The following is a 23,813-nucleotide window of genomic DNA, read 5'->3' as shown; positions in this document are numbered from 1 at the left end:
CTAGCTAATTCATATTCTGAGAGTAGAATAGAAACCTGAACAAAAACCTAAAGGGTAAGACTAGAGTCCAGGCCACCTTCTAACAACTGCACTGAATTATAAGTGTGAAGACTTTAGTTGGTGATTACTTAGGCTCTTTGTAAATGCTTCACCATGTACTAACTCATTTGACTTCTGGCACAATGCATGTATTAGACATCAATCTATTCTCAATTTATAGTTGAGGATGTAGACCTAAAATCAGATGGCTGGTAAAGGCAAAGTTCCAACAATGTTCTAGGCTGAGTAGCTTTTATTTGCTAGCTTCCTGATGGTATTCTGAACATCTTTCTTAAAGTGTGAGAGAGAAAAGCTACGAAAAGCATAGAAAAATCAGTTAAGTGCACACATGTCAGGTCAATAAACAGAATTTAAAAATATATGCCAAGACCTTTTCCCTATTTCTGAAAAGTTTGATGATGGAGTGAGTAAACATTTCAGGCCAATGACATTAATTTACCAGAAGTAAGCTGAGGTCATATCTTTTCTTAATGTTTCAAAATGTGTACTTACCTTATGGTTAAAATATTTTTCAAATTTTAATCTTGCTAATTCTACACACTGGGGCCAATTTCTAGGTCTTCTGCTAAGTAACTTAATAACTTGAAAACAGCCTTCTACACTCTGTCCATTTTGTATCTTCTGCAATAGGAGGCGGAAAAAAAAGCAAAACAAAAACAAATCTATGTTTAATTAAAAACATACCGACATTCCATAAACATCAAAGCCTGCAGTGGCAACTCCTGTGTTTAATGTACTTATTCTATTTCTTTCATTTCAAGCTCCTTGCCTGCCTTTCTCTTCTTTCATTTCTTTTAAAGGAAGACAGTATCAGAAAATAGCATAAGATATTTTAACTATGAAGTTTAACTCAGAAGATATTCTCATGTATTCCTAGCTGTAAGATATGAGCACTATAAATGTACTTTTATATATGTACTTAGTATATGCAGCCCAATAAATAGTATTACTAAAAGCTGGCCTTTTTAGTAGTCAAGATTAAGGCCTAAGGAAAGACCTTTGAAGCTGTCCCATTATGAAATATAAAGTAAGATCACTGTCCATTCCTGACATTTTCACTAGAATTTATTTTTTTCCCCCAAAGAGGTTAACAGGTACTTTTATTATTCTTCGCTGTTTTATCATTAACTATCACACCTTATAATATTTGAATGGTAATGGAATACCCATCTCTGATAAAACTAAAGAAAAAAGGGGGACAAGAAAAAAGGAGCATTTTGTAGTGAAAGAAAAAACCATATATATATATCTGTATATACAAAATAGTTATGTTAGATATACAGCTACTATCTCTTAGTTCAATGAGAAGAAAGGTTTGTACTAATAGTGTTTAGACAAGGTATCATGTCTACATCTTATACTATGAATAACTACTACAAAGACAACAATATGCAATGTATGAATTATTGTAACTGTCTTAACCTGTTTTAAAACTGTCTCATTGCTACTTCTCGATAAAATTAAAAACTAAAATAAAAAAATTAACTATCATACTCTTATTAGGTTGATCCACGAGTTGCTCTTATGTCAGTTACACATAGCCAAATACTGACAATTTTATGTTGTTCAACTGAACTCAAAAGAGTTTGCTTATGATTTAATTTTAAGGCTGCTGATACCATTTCTCTTTTCATATACAATGACATTGCTTCAGCAATTGGTAAAATAAACACTGAGGACTTGAAAACTATATTAACACAGTGTCAGGTTTATATTAAAATACACTAATTTTTACCTGTAAGACTTCTTCTGCAGATGGGTAAGTCTGCCAAAACTTGTTAAACAATGAAGGCTTGTGGGAAAAGGAACTTTCAAACTATAAGGAATAAAGAATAAACAAAATCACAAACAGGTCTGTTTAGAAGTTAGATTTATCTTCCTACTTCATAGAAAACCAATTCCTTATAAAGGAACTTTTACCTTGTCTCTTGCCCACTGTATAGTATGCTCAATAGCAGCTGGAAAGGATTTTAGAGTACAAAATGGTATTTCCTGTTCTGGTGGATCCCGCTGTCATGAGATATAATGATATATAAGAGAAGCAATGACAAATTTTTCCAATTGTTTTAGTTTTTAAAACAAACACAAAAACTAAAATCCAAAAATAAAGAAATAAAATCCAACCACACATTTTTACATCTTCTCTTGCAGGCAGTAAGAAAAAAAGTTAATCCTTTTAAAGTTTAACCTTTGGGGCTGGAGAGATGGCTCAGTGGTCTAAAGCACCTACTTGGAACAAGCCTGGCAAAGCACAGGGACCACGGTTCGATCCCCCAGCACCACATGCCGGCCAGCCGCGCCCCCTGGTGGGCTGAGCTGGCCACACACACACACACACACACACACACACACACACACAATAAATAAATAAATGTTAAAAAAAAAAAATAAAGTTTAACCTTTGTTAACACCAACAGAATGACAGACAGAAATTCTACTTTCTTTCTTTTTTTTTTTTTTTTTTTTTCTGGTACTGGGGATTGAACTCAGGGCCCTGCACTTTCCAGGCAAGCACTTACTCTACTGAGCTATCTCCCCAGCCCCAAATTCTACTTTCATTCATTATCTGTGCACGTTATTTGGCATACTCAGGGAGGATCAGTATACGTAATTCATTCTTTTCTAGAGAAATCAATGACAAGTAAAATACTACACTCCTCCCTCCTTTGAAAAGTGCTTCAAGAATCATCAATATAGTGCTCAGTGTACCATGAGCCTTTCCAGGGATAAAAACACTAGAGACTGAGGATCCTTCTTTCTTGCATGAACTGTAGCTGTGATCAGAGTTATTTCATGTACTGAAATACCCCTGAAGTAGTTCATGATCTACTATAATTAGTCTAGGCTTATTCATTTATCCAATGTAAAAGTGACAGCTTTTCTTTTTATTTAGAGCTTTGTATTTCAATTTGTTGATCTCTTATGAAACATCATTAAACATTTATTTTATAAATCAAAGAGGGAGGCCATAAGAACATTACATTCTGGGCTTTATGAATTTGATAATAAAAGAAGGTTTAAAGATATGGCAATAAGACACTCATAGGAAGTTTTAGAACTGTGTTACATTCCCTATTTTGAAAATCTTCAAACCATGTTCAGCACATCATGACTTTTTACCATCTAATCTTCAGATAAAATTTGTCAATTTAGCTTATTTTATTACAAAGAAACATAATTTAGAAAAAAAAAACTCTTATTAGAAAAACCACAAACATTTTAGTAATCAAACATATTCATTAAATAATTACCCTTGTACAAATATTATTATTTTATTTGACTAGATCTTTTGAAAACTATTAAATCTAGTTATTTCCTGGACCAATGGTTTTAACTTTGGCAGTGCTCCCGAATCATCTACTGGAGTTATAAAGTCGCATTTATATCACCTACATAATATCTGGATATAGATGATTTTGGTTTCTATCTTTGAAGAATGTGACTCTCTAGATTTTTTTTTTAATGTATTTGGTACAGAGTCTCACTACACAGCTTGAACTCATAGTGATTCTCCTGTTTTCAGCCCAGACTCAGTGGCTGGTTCAGCATGCCCAGGGGTGGGGGCGATGTGGCATGTGGTGCCGAGATTGAATCCTGGTGCCTGTGCTTGTCTGAGCAGGTGCTTAGTCTGCTGAGCTATCTTGCTGGCTTTTCTAGATAGATTTTAAGTGTGATTAAGTGTTACATGCTCATCAGGTTTCAACATAATTTCTAACAATGAATGTTAGGGGTGTGAATTCTTAATGGAAATAAACAAAAATGGGAGTGCATCATAATTGGACTTACATTTTTAAATATACTGTACCAGCTGTCTTAACATAGTAAAACCAAAAGAACAGAAGATGGTATAGTTTTATGACTTTGTTGACAGTTCTAAGCTTAACTGAAAAGTTTAATTTTTCTTGTCAAGAAATCTAAAGTCTAAAGTTGCTAGTAATGAATAAAGAAATAGGAAAAACAAGACTATTTCAGACATACTGACAAAATTTTGATTTTAAAAAGTACATGAAATTGTATTTTAAAAACTGAACGTGTATATGTATGGACATAATTTTAAAAAAGCACAAACGGATTAAGAAAATAAAATTTGTTGACTCACTGAGACAGATTAAAAAAAGACATTTACTTCAAAGCATTGATTTACTTACATGACTATTATAAGATTCAGTTAAGTGAGGTACAATAACTTCAGTGTGCCCCTTGGTGCCCATTGTTCCAGAGTCTAAGAGAGGCCGAAGATTTGCTAAGCAGCGGCTGTTTGAAAGCACAGTATGAAAAACAAAGTGAGCAATAACAATGTAAACTCAGGATATCCAGAATGATTACTTTCTGAATGCAGTATCTTACGAAACATACTACCATTAAACCCACTGAACAGTTCCATTTCCCAGTCCTGCCACACATGTAACTTTGTTTCATCAACAAGGTTCTTGTCTTTTCCTTCTACTACTGGGATCAAATTCTGGGCTTTGATAACTTTTATCTCTACTGTGTTAGCATTTCTTCTCTTGCTTTCTATATTCTTGGTTATTTTTTGACTATGAATTCTACCCTCCCATATCTTTCCAATATTGTTTATCCCAAACAGTATTAGCCTTTTCTCAATAGTTAGATTACCTATAGTTTTATACACATTAATTTCCTAAAATTTTCTCCTTTTCTTATACCCAAGATTACAATCTTTTCATTATATTTCTAAATTGGTAGACATCCCTCTGTTAAACTTTAACATCCCTCTGTTAAATTTTATGTCAGTATTTCTGAAATAGTCTTGTTTTTGCTATTTCTTTATTCATTACTAGCAACTTTAGACTTTAGATTTCTTGACAAGAAAAATTAAACTTTTCAGTTAAGCTTAGAACTGTCAACAAAGTCATAAACCTACTCTAACATCTTAATATTCATACAATGAGGTAAGAAAGCCTATATGAGGTGTACAAATCTATAGTCCCTCATTTGCCTACTCATTTAACAAATATTTCATGAATAACTGCATGTTCCAACAACTAAGAATAAAATGACAGAAAATAAATGATGTTTGTCAGGAAATAAGCATTATATACATATTTGTATCAATAAATTAAGAGTTATGAAGGAAGATGTACGGAAAAAATACACTTGGGATTAAAGAAAGCAGGTTTTAAGACATGAAGACTAAGAACAGAAGGATGAAGAAAAATTAAGTGAAGGGTAGATAAGTAGATGTGGGCTAGAGGTTGGGGTCTTTGGAGAAAGAGAAGGGATAAATTTTATGCTAGATTAGTAGAAAAGTAGGAGGTAATATATGAAAAATATTTAAGCCATAACCAGTTTTGAATTTTATTCTAAGTATAATGCAAAGTCATCAAATGTTCTAGGTTTGAGAAAGATAGTAGGAAACTAAAGAATAATAAAATATTAGGGAAATTTTCAGTTAAGTATGTGTGGGAAATAGAAGTAACAGATAAAAGATAATTCTCTATAAACCTGCATTTCAGGAACATACCATACCTGTCAACATATCTCCTGGCTTCCACATTATCTAACGCTGTAATAATTATATCTTGTTTAGTATAAAACTCATCATTGTAAATGGCCTCAGTGGCTGGACATACTTTGTTCAGATGTGCATCTATCTTTAATTGAGGATTTATTTTCAGAGTTGCGTCAGCAGCAGTATAGCTTTTAGGTTTCTAGACAAATAAGTACAAACAGATGAAATAAATTTGAAACAAAAAAGATAAACTATAATTGAACTTAAACATTCTTACCATTCTAGAATATTATATGAAGTGAATGCGAAGAATGAGGTTAATTTTCATTTCTAGCATGTGGAAATTATAGTTATTGTACTTATGTTACATTTGATAATGCACATTGGACCACACAATTATTCTGAAAAGTTTAAATAATCTTTTTATTTCATAGCTAAGTGTTTCAGAGACTTAAGTCCGATTAGCTTACTTTTTTCAACCTAGTAATGTTTGACTTGGTTAAGTAGACAGAAAAGAACAAGAAGTATGCATTCATCTCAGATGTCCAGTTTTGGATTGGTCTTTGAATTCTGGGGCCTGATATTTTAAAAAATTTTTCTTATGTTCTAGAAAGAAGCCCTTTGTCTGAGGGACAGTTGACTAAAATATTGTCCCAATTCTTAGGTTTTTCTTTCTACTCTTTTTTTTTTTTTTTTTTTTGATGTGCAAAAACTTTTCAGTAAGATGAGACCTGCATTGTCTCCCTATTGTAAGAACCTGAAAGAGTAAATAAAATACAAAAGGTACAATAGATATTGTGAAAGGGAAAGAAAATGCTCAATAGGAAATAACTGGGATGAGGGAAAGAAGAAAAAAAAGAAGTTAAAATATGATAGATAATATAATTGTACAATTAATTTCTATTGGTTTATTGAAAGGAACAGTCAATGGTTTTTGGTTTGTTACCGGGGATTGAACTCAGGACCCTGTGCTTGCCAGGCAAGTGCTTATTCTACCAAGCTATCTCCCCAGCCCCCAATTTTTGTTCTTTGGACCAATTTTGCATGCTTATATCTGATAATCTGAACAACTACTTTGAAGACAATAATATACAATATAAGAACTATTGTTGAATTCCTATCATTTTGTTTTTAAATACTATATTGTTTCTAATGTTTCATTATTTTTTATTTTCTCAAAAAAAAATCTTAAGATCCTTGAGAAATGAAACACATTACTACAGAACACATAAATATGCTTGACTGCAGTTGAGCTTCATTATATTTTAGGGTCATGAAGGAGGCATTCAAAAGTGCTAGAGGGAAAAGTCTTTACAAGATAGATATCATGATTTCGTTATTATCTATTTTTAGGATATTTCTTAGATACACAGATATCGGTGAGACTTGTTGGAGGGAAAATGCTTGGCTTTGCCTCAGAGTTGTAATCCAAATCTAACCTAAAAACAACTGAAGCACATTTCTACTGAGCATTTTTTTTTTTTTTTTTTGGGCTTTTTTTCAGCTGCTTTTTTTGGGAATAGTTCTGTACTTTTACTTTTATAAAATTTAGAATGTTGGAAGCCCACATTAAGCATGAAGAGAAAATATTTATGATTAAGTTATAATCCAGTGAAGCACATTAAAAGTTTTATACATCCTGGAAAAAGTTTTTGATGAGTTATTCATCTTGACAGTTTTAAAAAAAACATGTGAGGAAAACACATCTCAATTGGAAAACCCTCTCACACTGTCTTAATACTGTATTAAATATCCCCATAATGTTATTTATTATTATTATTATTATTTTGTATTTTAGGGAAGGATCTACAGGGTGTTCAGGGTCTCAGTACAATATCGGACTCGTAGTGATCTGCCTGTTTACAGCCTCCTAAGAGCTGGGATTATAGGCATGTGCCACCTCGCCCAGTCTCAATTGCTGTCTCAGTGCGCCCCAGGGGTGGGGCTGAGGGACAGTTGGCAGGCCGAGGGATTGATGCCCGGCCCCTGAGCCTGCTTGCAAGCGCTTTAATCCACTGAGCTATCTGGCTGGCCCTGTAATGTTAGTTTTTAAAGAAAGCAAAGATTAAGGACACATTCAGTAAATATTAGCAACTAAGACAGTACAGAAAATAAGCTTCTAGATATAGAAGCTTATTCACACTTTATAACTGAAAATGCTTAAAGTTACTTCATTTGGATGGACTTATCTTTTGAGAGTATTACTTATCTTTGAGTTTTATGGAAAAGGGCATGCTAAGTATGATTCATTCTTTCCTCCATTACCTGGTTAATTAATAGATATTGGGGGTAATTTTAGATGTTTGTGAGTGTTGGCTCTGACTCTAAATTTCCCTGTCGTGCTTTGCTTAAACTAATGCACCTACTTTTAAAGGCATCTGTGTTTTACAATAATCAGAATATGTTGCTTGAACCAAGTAAAATAATAAACAGCGCTGGGCCAGTGAGACAGCTCAATGAGCTAAGCGCCTGCTTAGGCAAGCACAGGGACTGGGGTTCAATACCCAGCACCACACGCCTTATTGGTTCTGCCACAGGGCATGTTGAGCAGGCCACTGAGTCCGGACATGGTGGTGCACACAGTAATCCCAGCACTGGGGAGGCTGAAAACAGGAGGATCACTACGAGTCTGAGCTGCACAGTAAGATCCTGTAACAACCGAATACATTGATAATGATAAAAATGTATAAAATGAATACATTTTGTGAATTTGTGAGGTCCCATCATCTTGCCTAATACATTTAGTTAAATGTGGCAATTAGATTAGCTATGCCACCTGTTTTAGTTACCTTCTGTTCATGACAAGCCTAAGCTTAATTTCCTATTAAGATTGCAACTGCCTAGCAAGCAGAAGGTCCTGGAGTTCAATTACTAATACTAAAAGCAAATGAAACAAAAACTGAAACATAAAAACTGCAAATGATCTATTTAATATGGGGAAAAAATGTCCAAAAGAAATCTGATTGGCTGAAACTACTTTTTCTAACATAAATACTTTTGATATTTATAAAAAAGACTAAGAGCAAGTATTCTTTAACAATGTTATAAAACAAGGTTTAAAATGCACAAAAATATTAACGTTAAGGGGGGCCGGGGAGAAGGCTCAGTAAAAGAAGCGCTTCCCTAGCAAGTGCGAGGGACAGAGTTCAATCCCTGGTTCTGCAAAAAAAAAATCGGAACTTAACAATAAAATGGGATACAGATGAATGTCCATTTTGTATCTGTGTATTCAAAGTGGTTAGGATAGATATATAGTTACATTCTCTTAATGAATAGAAGGATTTGTTCTAATAGTGTTTGTAAATAGGATATCATGTCCGCATCTTGTACAGCAATTAACCACTAGGAAGAATGTATGCAATGCGTTAACTATTGAAATTGTCCTACCGATTTGGTTTGAAACTATCTCATTGCTATTTGGTTCTCAATAAAATTATGGAAAAAATATTAATGCTAAGGTGTATGCGTTTTAAAACAGAGTTTTCAAATTTTTGATGTCATAACTTTGAATTAGACATTATTATTCAATATACTTACTTTCAAACATTAAATATGAAAACATACTTTAGTGATCACAAAATGAAAAACACACTGTTCATGTTTTAAAACTCAAATTTTAATATCCAAAATCAATTCAGAAACCACTTTTTTGCATTAAAAGATAATTTTCTATTTTCTCCTTGCCATAATCTGATAATCTAAGGTTCTAATATAGTACTCATTTTATCTATTCAATTACTATTTTCTATTTATAAAAAAGAAACTTTATAAACTATATATAAACTTTTTATATAATGCAATAGATTATTTAAATTTGAAACAGTAACAACATACCTGTATGTGATGAGGACGAAACAGGAATTGCCTATTTAAGTTTGATTTTTCTATCAAGTCAGGATCTGTAACTGTAACCTAATGGAAAGAGGTGAACACAACAGATAATCTATTTTGTTTTCTCAGTATCACTAAAATAGCGTGTGCATATTATAAATGTTTTGGCTAGTAAAGATCCTAAGAATATAAACATTCCAAAGTCACCACCAATATTATGCTTTTATATTTGTTCTCAAAATGCACTTGGCCCTTAAGCTAGTATTTTTGAACTGTGTTTCTAGTTGTTAAGGTTGACTGGTATCCACAGATCTATTCATTTGTTTTTATGGTATTTCTTTATTACTTCTACATTTCTGTGTGATTATGTTATGGTATCTTTTTCAATTGAACAACAGCACAAAATCAAACAGAAAATGTCTTTAACAAAAGCCTTAGTGAACTTATAATTGTGATTACTTACATATGCCTTGGTACTTTTACCTCTTACAAACTTAGTCTTCTACTAAATTAATTAGTATTCTTTACTTCAACTTGCTTGGACATTAAATGTCTATTTTTATGAGATTATGCTCAAATTTTATCATACATATATAACTTAAAATTAAAAAAATTAATTGACATCTCTATCCTTTTCTTGAAAAGAGAATATAAACCATTTAATTTGCAATTCTCCTGTACTTTCCATCAATATCAATTCACATTTTTATAGTTTTTGACCACCCCACTCCCAAACCAGTCATTATTTACCAGTTTTTAAAGTCAACTTCCATTTAAATTACATTGCTAATGAGTGCCTCTGCTTATCCACCTTTAAGTGTCCACATTATTTAGTAGTTTTAAGGACCAATGGTGATAATCTTTTATCATTTGTCAGTTATCTCTACTTGGCCCTCCCTTTTGAAAGATAGCTCAATACAGAAATCTGACAATCATATTCTTTTGCACTACAAATAAAAGCTTCCAGTTTGATCCTGGGTGCTATACATTGCGCTGGCCCTGGTCTCGCCCCTCAGATGGCTTAGCTAGCCACCTGGCGAATGCCTGTAAACTCAGCACTGGGGAGGCTGAAAGCAGAGCAGGATCACTGTGAGTCCAAGCTGCATAGTGAGAGCCTATACCAAATACATTTAAGAAAAAAAAAAGCTTCCACCATCTTCTAGCATTTATTTTAGTATCAGATATATGTTAACACACCTTCTCTTTTTATCTACCTTTGATTTCTGTGGAATTAGTTACTTTTTCATAATATGTACATATATCTTGAATTGTGGGAACTTTTATCTTTATCTTTTTAATGTATTATATTGATGCTTCTCCAGTATCTTTACTTTCTCTGTAAATTCCACAAGACTTATGCTGGATATTACAAATACATCTTCTTTCTCAAAAAAGGTATCTTTTTGCTCTCCATTCTGAGTGTTTATTTTTTATTTTCCTATTCTCACATCAGTTATATCTGAATTTATTTACTTATTTATTTTTATGGTACCAGGGATTGAACTCAGGACCTTGCACTTGCCAGGCAAGCATTTACTCAACTTGACCTATCTCCCCGGCTAAATTTACCATTATTCAAAAAAAAAATTTTTTTTTTTTTAAATTCAAAAACTCTTGAGGGCCAGTGAGACAGCTCAATAGATTAAGCATCTGCTTAGGCAAGCACAGGAACCAGGGTTCAATTCCTGGTACAGCATGCCATGCTGGCCACACCCTGGTAGCACTGTACCTGAAACAGAGGCCAGGTGTGTTGAGGCACGCCTATAATCCCAGCAGCTGGGGAGGCTGAAAACAAGAGGATCACTATGAGTCCAAGCTCCATAGTGAGACCCTGTACCAAATACATAAAAACTCTTATTTGACATTTTGCAAAAATTTCAGAGTTCTATTTTTTGTTTTGTTTTTCTTTTTATCTTTGGTCATTTGTCACTTTAAAGTTTATTCTCCCATGCAGGTTAACTGGACTGCAACAGTTCTCTTAGCTACAAAGAGAACTCATTCTTCTATTTGCCTTGACTGATTCTTCTGTGGGCTGGTTGCGTCTTACTAATCATTATTAAGTGATTCACCATGCACAGCTGTTGATCTCCTGCAGTTTTAGATGATCTGTGTAAGTACTAGTATGATGTAGTTTGACAGTTGCTTTAGTTAAGGATATTGAGATTTCAAAAGTTCTACATATATTATATCCTTTGCTTGAAGATTTTATACAACATAATTTTGAACACATACATCAATATGGCATGTGCTCTGAGTTTTATTTTTCTCATGAGTAACTTCCTTTCTAGTTAATGCTTTGGAAAGAATCAAGCTGGAGATAACATTTGTGAGTCACGATTACTTTTTCGTGATTACTCTTTTTCGTGATTTTCGTGATACTTTTTTTGGGATTTTATCTTTCTCTTGATTTCTGCCTCTGGAATTTCTCTTTCTACTGTGCCTAGATACACAAACACTTAAAATAATCATTATGTTGGCCAACATGATACATCTAAAAAACTTACTAAAGCTAATTTGTAACTTAAAATGTTAAACACCACTAATGAAACATTTTAAGTGTATGACAGGGTCACATAGCTCACATTTAGTCTTTTGTTTTTGTGGTACCAGGGATTGAACTCAGGCAAGCGCTTATTCTACTGAGCTATCTCCCCGGCCCACATTTAGTCTTATGAACATAAGTTATACATCAAAGTTTGTAACAGTCCCATGACATTACTGACCAATCAAAACTACTTCTGAATACTCTCAAATTTCTTCTCTTAAAAGATTTTACAGTTAATAGTATATAACAGAGATAATAACCAAGAGTTTTACTTTGCAAAGCATTCACATTTGATCTTTGTAATAGTGCTATGAGGTGAGGTAGGTAGGACAGATTGCTTTTTTTGAGCACTATATTAGAAAGGAACGAGGCAACAGAATTAAAATAATCTGTAACAAAACTACATAATCGGAAAAGTGGTCAGTAGACAACAGAATCTTCTGCTTAGTAGTTTAATGCTCTATCCTTAAAAACTCATGGTTTTTAAGGATAAAACACATACACATGCATAGTCAAATACACTTTAAGAAAGACCAATAGAAATATATGCTTTAACTTACAAATTCGTATCTTACCATTCCATTCTCTTTGCTTGTACCAACTCCAAGCAAGGCAAAATTTTTTAACATTTCACAGCCTATGGCGCCACATCCTACCTATGGAGGAGAAAAGCAACATATCAGATTACATGAGATGTCAACTGAAAATGGATTTCATTCTAATTTTAATACTAAGTTGCAAAAGATACACACTTTAACATGTTCACAATGGAGCTATATTTCATACTTCTCAATGTTGGGTGACTTGAATCACTGGCATTACATGCATGACTGCCCCATTGGGCAACTTCATTAATTTTATTGGTAAAAAGACCGATAAAGTGATTAGATATGTTTATGCCACCAGTAGAATACCTGCCCAACAGGACAGTCATGCATATATACCTGGTGGTTCAAGCAGGCAAGAATATGCTAACAATAATTTGACTATAGTGACTCATACTCCAAAATATTTATTAGGTTTACTATGCCTTTATCAGGTGTCTCAAAAAAAAAAAAAAAAAGCACAACTATATAGGCATCATATTTATAATTTCCTTAAGCAAGAGACATTTTAAAATGGCAAATGAATTTCAAAAAACATTAGCACACTCATGAAAGTGTTCTTACTTTTAAGTATTTCTCAAAACTCATCAGATGAATGTGTGATGCTAGGGCTTTCCTAATAATTTTAAGTAAAAACAATAAAAAATTGATATCAGATTTCATATATGAAAAAGTCTGCAGTAATTAGTCATCAAAACATTATTTTACAATGATTAATAAAATTTAGTAATGTTTTCAGGAGTGACTTAAAATAACAATAAACAAGGACTTGTATGTTGTTCAGGAAAACTTCCCTGGAAATGCACTAAGAGAGCTAAGAGAAAAAAACACAAATACTATTTATTCATTTGGTTAAAAACAAAAATAAGAAAAATTTATTAAGTATTTCTGAAAATCATTACACACTAAAAACTGTCATACTCAGCACTCAGAAGGCTGAGGCACGAGAGTACTATGAGTGTGACACAGTCCAAACTACATAATTAGACCCTGTGTCAAAAAAAAATTCCATTTGAATTGTATTAATATTTTAGACCACAGGTTGGCAAACTTCATGTCAAGGGCCAGACAGTAAATATTTTCAAGTTTGCAGGCCATCTAGTTTCTATTACAACCATTCATTCAGACCCTTGTTAAGTTAGATTCAACTATGCCTTTAATAAATTTATAATATAGAACTGCAGCTCCAATGTACTACTTATTCACATCTTTACTTACCAAAAAGATATTCAAATTTTGTAGCTTTTTACACAAAGTATCTCCAATGCAGGCTCGTAAAGCATCATACCTATCACCTCTGAAGAAAACAACATAGGACAAGAGATACAAAAAAACTAAGATTAGTTTCATTATCATTAATAACAAGTATTGTGCTTTAAAACAATATAATTTTGTTTTCCCCAACCTATAACAGATGAACTACATTGTTTCAAGAAAAAAGATCTCATAAAAAACACCCAGTTTTTCCTTTTCCCATCTGACTTAATAGCTTAAGTGCTACTGATAGCAGTGAAGAGGACTTTCATTTATAGCAGTAATCCTTATTCAGAGGGCCGGGGAGACAGCTCAGTAGAAGAAGCACTTGCCTGGCAAGCACAAGGTCCTGAGTTCAATCCCTGGTACCCCAAAACAAACAAACAAAATAAACTAACAAAAACAAACAAACAAAAAACAAAACAGAACCCGTAGAGGATATGTAGACTACGTTCCAATATTCCTACTGGATGCCTGAAATCAGGATGGTACTGATATCTATGCACACTGAACACATGCACATATAGACAAACACACACACACACACACACACACACACACACACACACACAATTTTATGCCTTTCTCCACTTCAGTAATTAATACACTATGTTTTAATTTTTGTTGTTTCACGTGATGGAAAAATTAGTATAACTTTGTTTTTTCTTCTTCTTCCCAACTTGAGTTACATGATTCATCCTCACTACCGATCTCAGCCACTTAGCAAATTATCTTTTTTCTTTGCTTACTGAGAACTTTTTACCTGTTCATTTAAAGACAGAATTTTCTTTGTTATGTCCAAATTGCCAGCATCCTTACTCTTGCATTTTGGGACAATTTTTAAGTAAAATAAGAGTGCATTTTTATATGTGATCTACCCAGTTCCTCTGATAATGATACACGATTAAGTGACCAAGGGGTATCAGCATGGATATGATGGAAAAAAGGGTGAGTTAGGCTCTGGGTGAGATTCAATATGCTACAAAAACAATGAACAATTCAAAACTTACTATTTACTTCTGGAATTTACTACTTAGCATTTTTTTGAACTGCAAGTAACTAAAATCTTAAAAAGTTGAACTATATGGGGGGGGCAAATACTATATCTAGAAACTCTTTCTCAGCGATTTTTAAGACAATTCTGAAAGAGAATCTGTGAGTAGACTTTGAAGTTGTTAACCGAGTGAAATTGAAGGTAGAACTCTGAATTGTGTCTTTCAGGGAGAATAAAATCTGTGAATTTTCATCAGGTAAAACTGAAAGAGATTTATGAAATGAGTGATATAAAGACTGTAGAAAAAATTTTTTCATCTGATATTACAGTACCACACTTAAGCCTTAAGCAGATAAGAAACAAATGCAGAAGTAAATGAGTTAAGAGAAAAGACAAAATTTGAAATGGATGTTTACATAAAATCTTAATTTGTCTCTTATAGAAATATAAAATAATAGAAATTTTAGCATTACCGTGGGAGAAATTCTTCACATTCAGGTTTGCCTAGGGATTCGACAATGTCTGCTGCTTCAAGATATAACTTAAAAGTGGAAGATTAAAATTATTATTATATATAAAACTTAAATTACTAAAAATAGCTGTTCTACAGTTACCTTATAAACCTGGGAAAAGATGATAAAAATGCCAACTCAGAATAAAACAGTTTAAAAACTTTTTACTACATATTCTATATTGTCATTCAATAGACGTAAAACATGAAAGAACTTCTGAAAGACCTAATTTAACGCATGTAACTTAGCCATCCTAAAAGTATCTTTTATTCTTAAAAGGAAATCTCACCTCCAAATCTGTTTTTTGTAATTTAAAAACTTGGAAGTCCCATTCAATTTCAGCAACACTGAAGTAATCTAATTAGTGTTTGACAGGAAAGTCATTTCTATACACCCATTCTGTACTGATTTTCAAGTTCTAGTATATCATCTATAACAAGTACCCTATAGAAGAAATAATTTGGGAAGCCACAATTTCAACATTTTTAAAGATATAAAACACAATTAATTTCAATTAGAAAATAAAAATAAGAGTCTGACTCTAACATTCACTTAAAGTAACCTACAATGCTGGGGAGATGGCTCAGCAGAATAAGCACTTGCCTGGCAAGTGCAAGGGCCTGAGTTCAATCCCCGGTTCTATTAAAAAAAAACAAAAAACAAAAAAAACTGAGCTAAGGAGTAGGCCCCCTAAGTATAAAATTCAGTTAAAGTAACCTACATGGCTAAATTTGAATATAAGCAAACAGTTATGTTAAATTACAAGTTTACCTCAATAATAAAATTAATTTCTATGATGCTAGCCATTGTAAACAAACCAAGTTTCTCCTAATCACTTTGTATTCCATATTACTCAGCAGCAAAATATCAGTATGTGGACATTATGCTATACTCAAAATATTTAAATTGTTTCAAAACAAAAGAGGCTTGAATAATGTGTCATTTGATAAATTTTGACAGCTTTTCCTTCTGGTAACAGAAATGAGGGTTTTTATACGATCTCAATGATGTTTTTATTCTACACAATTGTTAAACCTGTAAGATTCCTATGTACTGTACACCTTTAGAAATTTACATCTGGGAAGGGGACTTGAAGATTGATGATGGCAAAGCATTTCATGGAACAGGTGTAAGAGTCCTGTGAGCCCCAAAATGCTAAGTGACAAATCATGGAGAAAACCTAGAGGACAGGAAATCCAATAGTTCACATTCACAGGAGAGGGGACACACCACAGAAGGTCACAGGGGTTAAGCCAGTCTTGTATTTAGGCTTTGGAAAGCATATAACCCTCTTTTCTCTCATGCATTGAAAATACTAGAAGGTCACTTTTCTAACACATCATTTAGTACATTATGATACATAACACATTCAGTCTGTAAGTGGAGAATGCAACCTCATATATAAAGAAATACAAAAATTAAGAACTAACCCACTGGCATAAAGGGGAAAATTTTCCAGTCACAGCTTTCAGTACTTCTTGACTGGCAACTCCTCCTACTGCTGCAGCAAGTGGAGATAAAAAGCCTCGGGCAGTCCAGGCAAGCCAACGCACAATGTCAGTATCCACTTCAGGCTGAAATACAAACCAAGGCAGATTATAGTCCTACCAGTATTCATCAGCATTCTTAGAATTCCAATGACTACATGTGAGAATGATTAGAACTTAACCTCTAACAAAACTACTCAATTTCCCTACTAACTAGATTTTTAAGTCTCAGTCTCATGATAAAAAAGACCCATATGTATGTTATCTTCAGCTGTACTTCTTTGAACTAGTATCAGCCCAGTTTTGCTTTCTGATTTTACATACCTACCTGCTGACGGCCTCAGAAACAGTAGGAATAGCTACCATTTATAGCTGTTGTTAAGCAGTTACATAATATGCCAGTCAATCATATTTATAAACCCAGCATTTTTAAAAAGTAATGAAATCTACAGAAAAACTTTAAACCTCGATAAATGAAAATAAAGTGATCCATAAAATTAATTTGTGTTGAAAGTGATGAATGAGACATTCTCAATGACTAAAATTAAAAACAAGCATTTCTCAAAAAAGAAATAATTTTTTTTTTAAAGGCAATACTGGAACTACGGTGTCAGCACAACTACTTATTTGTAATGAGGACCTTTTCATAAGCTCTGGCTTCTCTTTCTTTTCCTATTCTCTCAAAATTAGTAACCTTAATTTTACCCTGAGGCTTTATGTAAGGTTCAATTACTCGGACTTCCTATGAAAACTAGCATATCTTGTGGACATCAGAGGGGCGAGAAGAATTCTATTACATTCTCAAAAATATCTGTGAAATAGAAATGGTTGAAATCTACTCATTACTCCAATGTTTCTGTTCAATTACCTGTATCTCATTAGCAATACCTTTAATTCAGAAGGACTATAATTTAAGTAGCACCTTTTCTTTAAAGTAGACATACTGTTGGTGGTGACAATGTTAAATAAGCTAGTATGGTAATAGAAACAGTTTGAATAAGTACCACTGTGAGAAATATATCTCAAGTCCTTACATAATATTTAAAATGATCTGAGGAAACATTTTTATTATGTGAGAAAACAAACTTTTAAGATATTAAGTAACTTTATCTAATATTTTATAGCCAACAAGTGGTACAGTTCAAGATGTGAACCCATGAAGTTCAACTTCACAGCTGTGTTAACATGTTACATTACCTTTCAAAATTCTATTCTTTTTAGTAAACATACAAACATCCAAATCTTGGGAATTTTCACTTGCCCTAGAATAATGATAACAACCTAAATCTAAATTTCCACACATAATCTTCAAATACATGATGCCCAGCCACAGAAATAGCAAGAAAACAGTGACAGGTCTTCAACACTGCTAGGAAACAAATTACAAGCTTCGAGTTACTGTTAAAAGTCATCAGCAGATGTGAGACCCTTGCAGGGCAAACTGGACCTCACACTGGCACAGGCTGCACTGCACATACAGTGAAAGCCTGTGGTAACAAAGCATAGTCAAAATCATTCTGGAAAATAAAGAGTCACACCCTAAATGTAAGACACACCTAACACAGGTACAAACTGGTCAAGTCCCATTATTGGCTGGATAACAGAATTCTTGGAGTGATGTAACTATCAAAAAGGAAGTTACCCTTTGGTAGAGAATGACATTAAAGATTTGACAACAATCAAAGATACCTCTATGCCATGCCAACACCACTCACACAGAAGTCCACCAAGGACAACCCTTTCCAGGTATCCTGACAGTGCTGCTGTATCAAATACGTCTGAATAAATTATATATTCTTCCAAGGAACACTTGGAAAATAACAAAATACCTTGAATCAGGAATTAAAAAATGAAGGGCAAAAATGATCTATTCTACCCTCACAAAAAAGGGGAAGAATCTGTAGGAATGCCAAGAAGGGTGTTTTCATGAAATGAAGTATAGTTACTGGACATTAATGAACATCAAAATTAATCTTTCTCTGTACTTTGTAATGTATATAAAATGAGCTCACAGAGCATGAAATTAGCATAAAACTATGCACACATGTCTTATGTGAACTTTGACGACATGTCTTGATTGGTACCTTGCACAGTACATAAAAACAAACTTACAAAACTATCAACTTATAAATTTTCTAAAGAAAACACAGGAGAAGAACCTTCTGATGTTAAGTTAAAAATATTTTAGGGAGTGAGGACATAGTTCAGTGGTAGATGCTTTCCTACCATGTGCAAAGCCCTGGGCTCAATCCCCAGCACTGCAAATTAAATTAAATTAAACTAAATTTTAGGATGAAGTGGCAACAAAACATTATGGAGAATAATTGGAAAAGCTTAACGGAATGTTTGTAAAACATGTAGCTGAGAAAGACTGTCATTCAAAATATTAAAAAAACTTAATAAACATAATCAGAAAATAAAACAGCTCAAATTCATGGCCATTAAGTAAGTACAAATTATATTCACAACCAAATAGAACTACACATGCTAAACTGGTTAAAACAGAAGACAATATAGATTTTGGAAGAATCTAGATGAACTGAAAAGTATACTCCTAGGAAGGGAATGATACAACTGCTTTGCAAAATACCTATCACATAAATCTGTAATAAACTTCTAGACAACTATCCAAGAGAAATGGAAATATACATCCACATCGAAGACCATATATAGTGGCTGGCGGGCTAGCTCAGTTATGTAAAGTGCTTTCTTGAGCAAAATCAGTCAGGGGAAAGGGACTGGGGGTCGATCCCCAGGACGACATGCCACACCAGACCTGCCCTTAAGGCAGCCTGAGCCAGCCAAATTAAAAAAAAAAAAAAAAAATCCTTCTCAAGGTCCATATATAAATATCACCCATATACAAGCATCTATATTTGCTTTATTCACAATCAATCTAATTAGAAAACAACCCATGGGCTGGGGAGATGACTCAGTGGAATAAGTGCTTCCCTGGCAAGCACAAGAGCCTGAGTTCAATCCTCGGTTCTGCAAAAGAAAACAACCCATGTGTTCAATAACTGGCAAGGGACAAAACATGCTCCATCTACAATGGATACCATTCAGCAACAAAATGGAATGAACATGTAACAACATAAATGAAACCCAACTCATGTATATGTAGTAAAAGAGACCAGATTTGACTCAGATTAGGCATCATATGATTCTATTTACATGACATTTTGAAAAAAACCACAATGGCTATCAGGCTTTGGTTGCAGGTGAGTTAGATGACTATAAAGAGGCATGAGGGAACCGTTTGGCATATGGAAATGTTTTGTATCTTGATTATGGTGGTGGCTACATGACTGTATACTTTAAATTCATGGTGTTCAGCTAAATTACATGTGCACAGAATTTTTTTGGCCTACACCTAAAAAGGGTAAATTTATGTAAATTGTACCTCAATAAGCCAGGTAAATTCTTAATGACACATTTCTCTTTAATTATACATTTGTATCTATTTCTATTTTCTCATAGTTTTTTCTATAATCGCTAAATATATAATAAAAATTCATTTATAGATTCACTACTTCTAGCATTATTTATTTCCTTCTTTGAATTATTTAACGTAAGATCAAAACTTATCACTTTAGACCTTCATTTCTCATTTTACAAAAAAGACAAAAGCTGTTAAAATTTTCAAATAACTGTACAAACAATGCTATATCAATAGCTTTTAAACTGAAATTGTTGTCTGGAAGGCACTCTATTTCTAAAACAAAAAAATCATTTTCTGAGTGATACATTCAAGACTAAGGTGATATAAGAAAAGCCAAAGACTTCAAATAGTGCTAAGAGGGGTAACAATTCAAGTAAATCAGAACAGAACACAAATAATGCTAATAATATTAACACAACAGCAACAGTGAACACTAATTATCTTAATATTCCAAGTGCTATACTTTACAAAATCAAATCACTCAAGTTCACAACAACCTTTGAAGGAAGGTGAATACCTTTTCACAAATTCATAAGGTAAAGCAGAAAAAAGTAACAAAACTTGCCTAGTGTAATTAGTAAGGAGCATACCTGGGACTTGAAGCATAGGAGATTAATAATATATATAAAATGTTTGTATGTTTCAATCAAGTCCTTTCATAGCCATAATTTTAAATATTTACCTTGGCATCCAATGTTTCACTTATGGATGCTGCTAGTTTCAATAGCTCTTCTGTATCTTCTTGGTATCTGTGATTTAAAAAACAAAGCACCTCAACTTCAATTTCCTCAATTGCTATAAAAAGGTCACATTTAGGACTAAAATTTTAACATAAATTTAAATTCACTGACTTAAAGATTACTGGCTTATAACTACATTACTTAAAAATCATGATCACCTAAAAACAGTATATAAAATTTACTTATAAATACATAAGGTTTTTTACTTTTGACTTAGGCCACAAGGAAAAGAAACATCATGGATAAACAGTCATTCTCTGGTGTTTTTGTTTTAGAATGTTGTTTCTAGTCTTCAAAATGGGAAAACTCCCACTTAATATGATTCCATGTTTATAAATTAGCTACAACCAAAAAAATAAAAAACCCCACAAAGTCATAATAAATGCTTTAGAGCTTGGTGAATTTAACTGGCACTACAAGTATAAGGAGGCTCAGTTAACTTTTTGAAAAGTACAATTCCCTATGTTGAATGTGATTAGGTATATAGCAAGATACCAATAAAATCAATTTAAAAAGAAGAAACCACTTACGATTCCATCATTCCAAGATAGTAACTATTATGATCCGGTTATAACCCTTCAGAGTTTTCAACAAATAAATACAAAAACATATCTAAAAAGAGAAAATTACTACTTCTGAAATACTGCATGCACTCATTTTAAATTTTGAGTAGGGTCTTGTTACACTGCTAACTTGTAGCCCTCCTGCCTCATCTCCCCAGCGCTCGGATTACTGGTGTGTACCATCATGCCCAGCTAACCTCTTTTACACAGACATTACCCAATATTTGGCTTGCGACTGTAGTTCTCCTGAAATTGGTCCAATGCAAGCATAGCTGTGTGAATCTGCAAAGGTACCTATTTAGGAACATTAAACATGGGCCAATATTTAGTGTTTAGTATTTCTAGGCACTATGCTAAATGCTTTAATAATATTTAATTTAATCTTGACAATAAACACATGACACTATGATTATCACAAGAGAAGTAAAATGACTTGACTTCAAGGCCCCAGGTTTCTATTTCAGGTGGTATACAGCATAACCAGGTCATTCACAGGAAACTTAAAGAGTGTATCAACTGAGCAACAGTAACAAAACATTTATACAAGATAAACTTATCATTTTCTTCATTAAAATTTAAATTTGAAATTGTTCATTCTTATCACAATTACATTTACTGGTACAAAATCATAAGCAGTGACTTAAAAGAAAAATATAGTGCATTGTTAAGGTTTTTTGTATTATATAAAGCTCTATGTGGTTAAAGTATTTTAATACAATCATAATGTAACATTATTGAAATTATATTTTAATATCAAAGCTAGAAAATCACTACAAAATTAAAAATCTTTTTTTTTTTATTCTAATATTTTCCCCTGGTTCTTAATCCTTTGAAATTAATTTTAAATATCTGAATTAACTATTATTATGAAAACCTCACAGCAAAGTATACACATGCTTACTCCATTTTAACTTTATAGTCACTTACCAATTCCCATCCCCCACTCTGTTGTGTCTTTCAAACCTGCAAAGTATTTATTTACCTCAGGTTTGCTAAAATCCGCAATAAGGCACTTTGGACGTTTTATCTGCTTCTCCAGTGGCTCCTAATAGAAAAAAAGTATTAGCTTACAAAAGTGAGTGATTAGTTGATAGAATATATTGTTACTATATATGTTAGTAAAAGCAACAGAGCTTTCTTAAAAGTCTGAACACACTATATAGAACTGATTCATTTTAACTGAAATACAAAATAGCTACTATTCTTTCAACACACACTTAAAAAGATGAAATACAATAAAACCACTCCAAAAGTGGAGATGCTGTATGTACATACGCATACTACAAAAACTATTTTAATCTAATCATATTATATTTTTTCTGATACTAAATTAACAAGACTTGTTATGCCTTACTTGGATGTTCAAAGTTCAAATCCATGTGGAGTAAAAAACCACAAATGCAAACCAAAAACTTAAAAACCAACCTTTAAAAAAACCCCAAACATTTGTTTGGTACAGTGTCTCACTACACAGCAAAACTATGCAGCTCAGACTCATAGTGATCCTCCTGTCTCAGCCTCCCCAGTGCTGGGATTACAGGCATGTGCCACCACGCTCAGTCTTGGTGGCTGGCACGGTGTGCCCAGGGTTCTGGGGCCGGCATGACATGTAATATTGGGGATTGTACCTGGGTCCTTCCACTTGCTAGGCAGGCACTTAAGACCACCTAGCTATCTCCCCAGCCCCTTAAAAGCAACTTTAAAACACATACTAAATGTGAAATTATTCGAGATATAAATTATTCAATTAAAAATTGGGAGTCAACTTGCTGGAGGATCACTGAATTCATAGTAAGTTCAAGGCCAGCCTACCTACACAGTAAGGCTGTCTCAAACCACCTCTCCCATCAAAACAAAGGTTTGACAGACCAGAATAAATGGACTAAAATTTCATTGTTTTAACTTGAAGCAAGAGTGAAGAGGGCTGTTAATAAAATGGGGGAGAGATGATAATGAAAGCCTTGACAACTTGCAAGAAAGTCTAAGATTCAAACAATAGGAAAAAAAAAACTAGAAATGAATTTGATTACACTGGGAAATAACCAAAGGATTTAAACAACAGGAGACCTCTTAGTTTCAAGACATACATAAGCAGTTTACAATCTCCTAACTAAGCAATATACTTTAACTTCCAGGAGCTTATGAGAATTATTTTATATTTCTAACATATATAATGATTTTTGAAATTTGAAAAATTAAATGTGGGACTGGTGACATAGCTCAGTGGCACAGGTGCCTGCCTAGCAAGTGCAAAGCCCTGAGTTCGATTTCTGGTACCTCAAAAAAAAAAAAAAAAAAAAAAAAAAA

General features: G+C 33.2%; 1 protein-coding gene across 2 annotated transcripts in view; it reads right to left on the bottom strand.

Moving 5' to 3' along the window:
* Window positions 1–23,813, bottom strand: part of Uba6 (ubiquitin like modifier activating enzyme 6) — a 63,822-nt gene that overhangs the window by 17,041 nt on the left and 22,968 nt on the right. For both annotated transcript variants that reach the window (XM_004644085.3, XM_023704185.1), the window contains exons 11-23: window positions 22,489–22,551; window positions 21,724–21,800; window positions 20,886–20,952; window positions 16,705–16,848; window positions 15,236–15,303; window positions 13,733–13,811; window positions 12,485–12,565; window positions 9,368–9,445; window positions 5,551–5,732; window positions 4,209–4,314; window positions 1,981–2,070; window positions 1,796–1,876; window positions 553–681 (exon numbers count right to left, since the gene is read on the bottom strand). In XM_004644085.3, the coding sequence (XP_004644142.1) occupies window positions 553–681; window positions 1,796–1,876; window positions 1,981–2,070; window positions 4,209–4,314; window positions 5,551–5,732; window positions 9,368–9,445; window positions 12,485–12,565; window positions 13,733–13,811; window positions 15,236–15,303; window positions 16,705–16,848; window positions 20,886–20,952; window positions 21,724–21,800; window positions 22,489–22,551 (1,245 nt within the window). The remainder of the gene's footprint in view (window positions 1–552; window positions 682–1,795; window positions 1,877–1,980; window positions 2,071–4,208; window positions 4,315–5,550; window positions 5,733–9,367; window positions 9,446–12,484; window positions 12,566–13,732; window positions 13,812–15,235; window positions 15,304–16,704; window positions 16,849–20,885; window positions 20,953–21,723; window positions 21,801–22,488; window positions 22,552–23,813) is intronic.

This window comes from Octodon degus, unplaced genomic scaffold (assembly GCF_000260255.1).
Source record: "Octodon degus isolate 3935 unplaced genomic scaffold, OctDeg1.0 scaffold00191, whole genome shotgun sequence".
In the NCBI taxonomy this organism is placed as follows: Eukaryota; Metazoa; Chordata; class Mammalia; order Rodentia; family Octodontidae; genus Octodon; species Octodon degus.
Note: the sequence above shows the minus strand (reverse complement) of the source record. Positions and strands in the feature narration are given on the sequence as shown.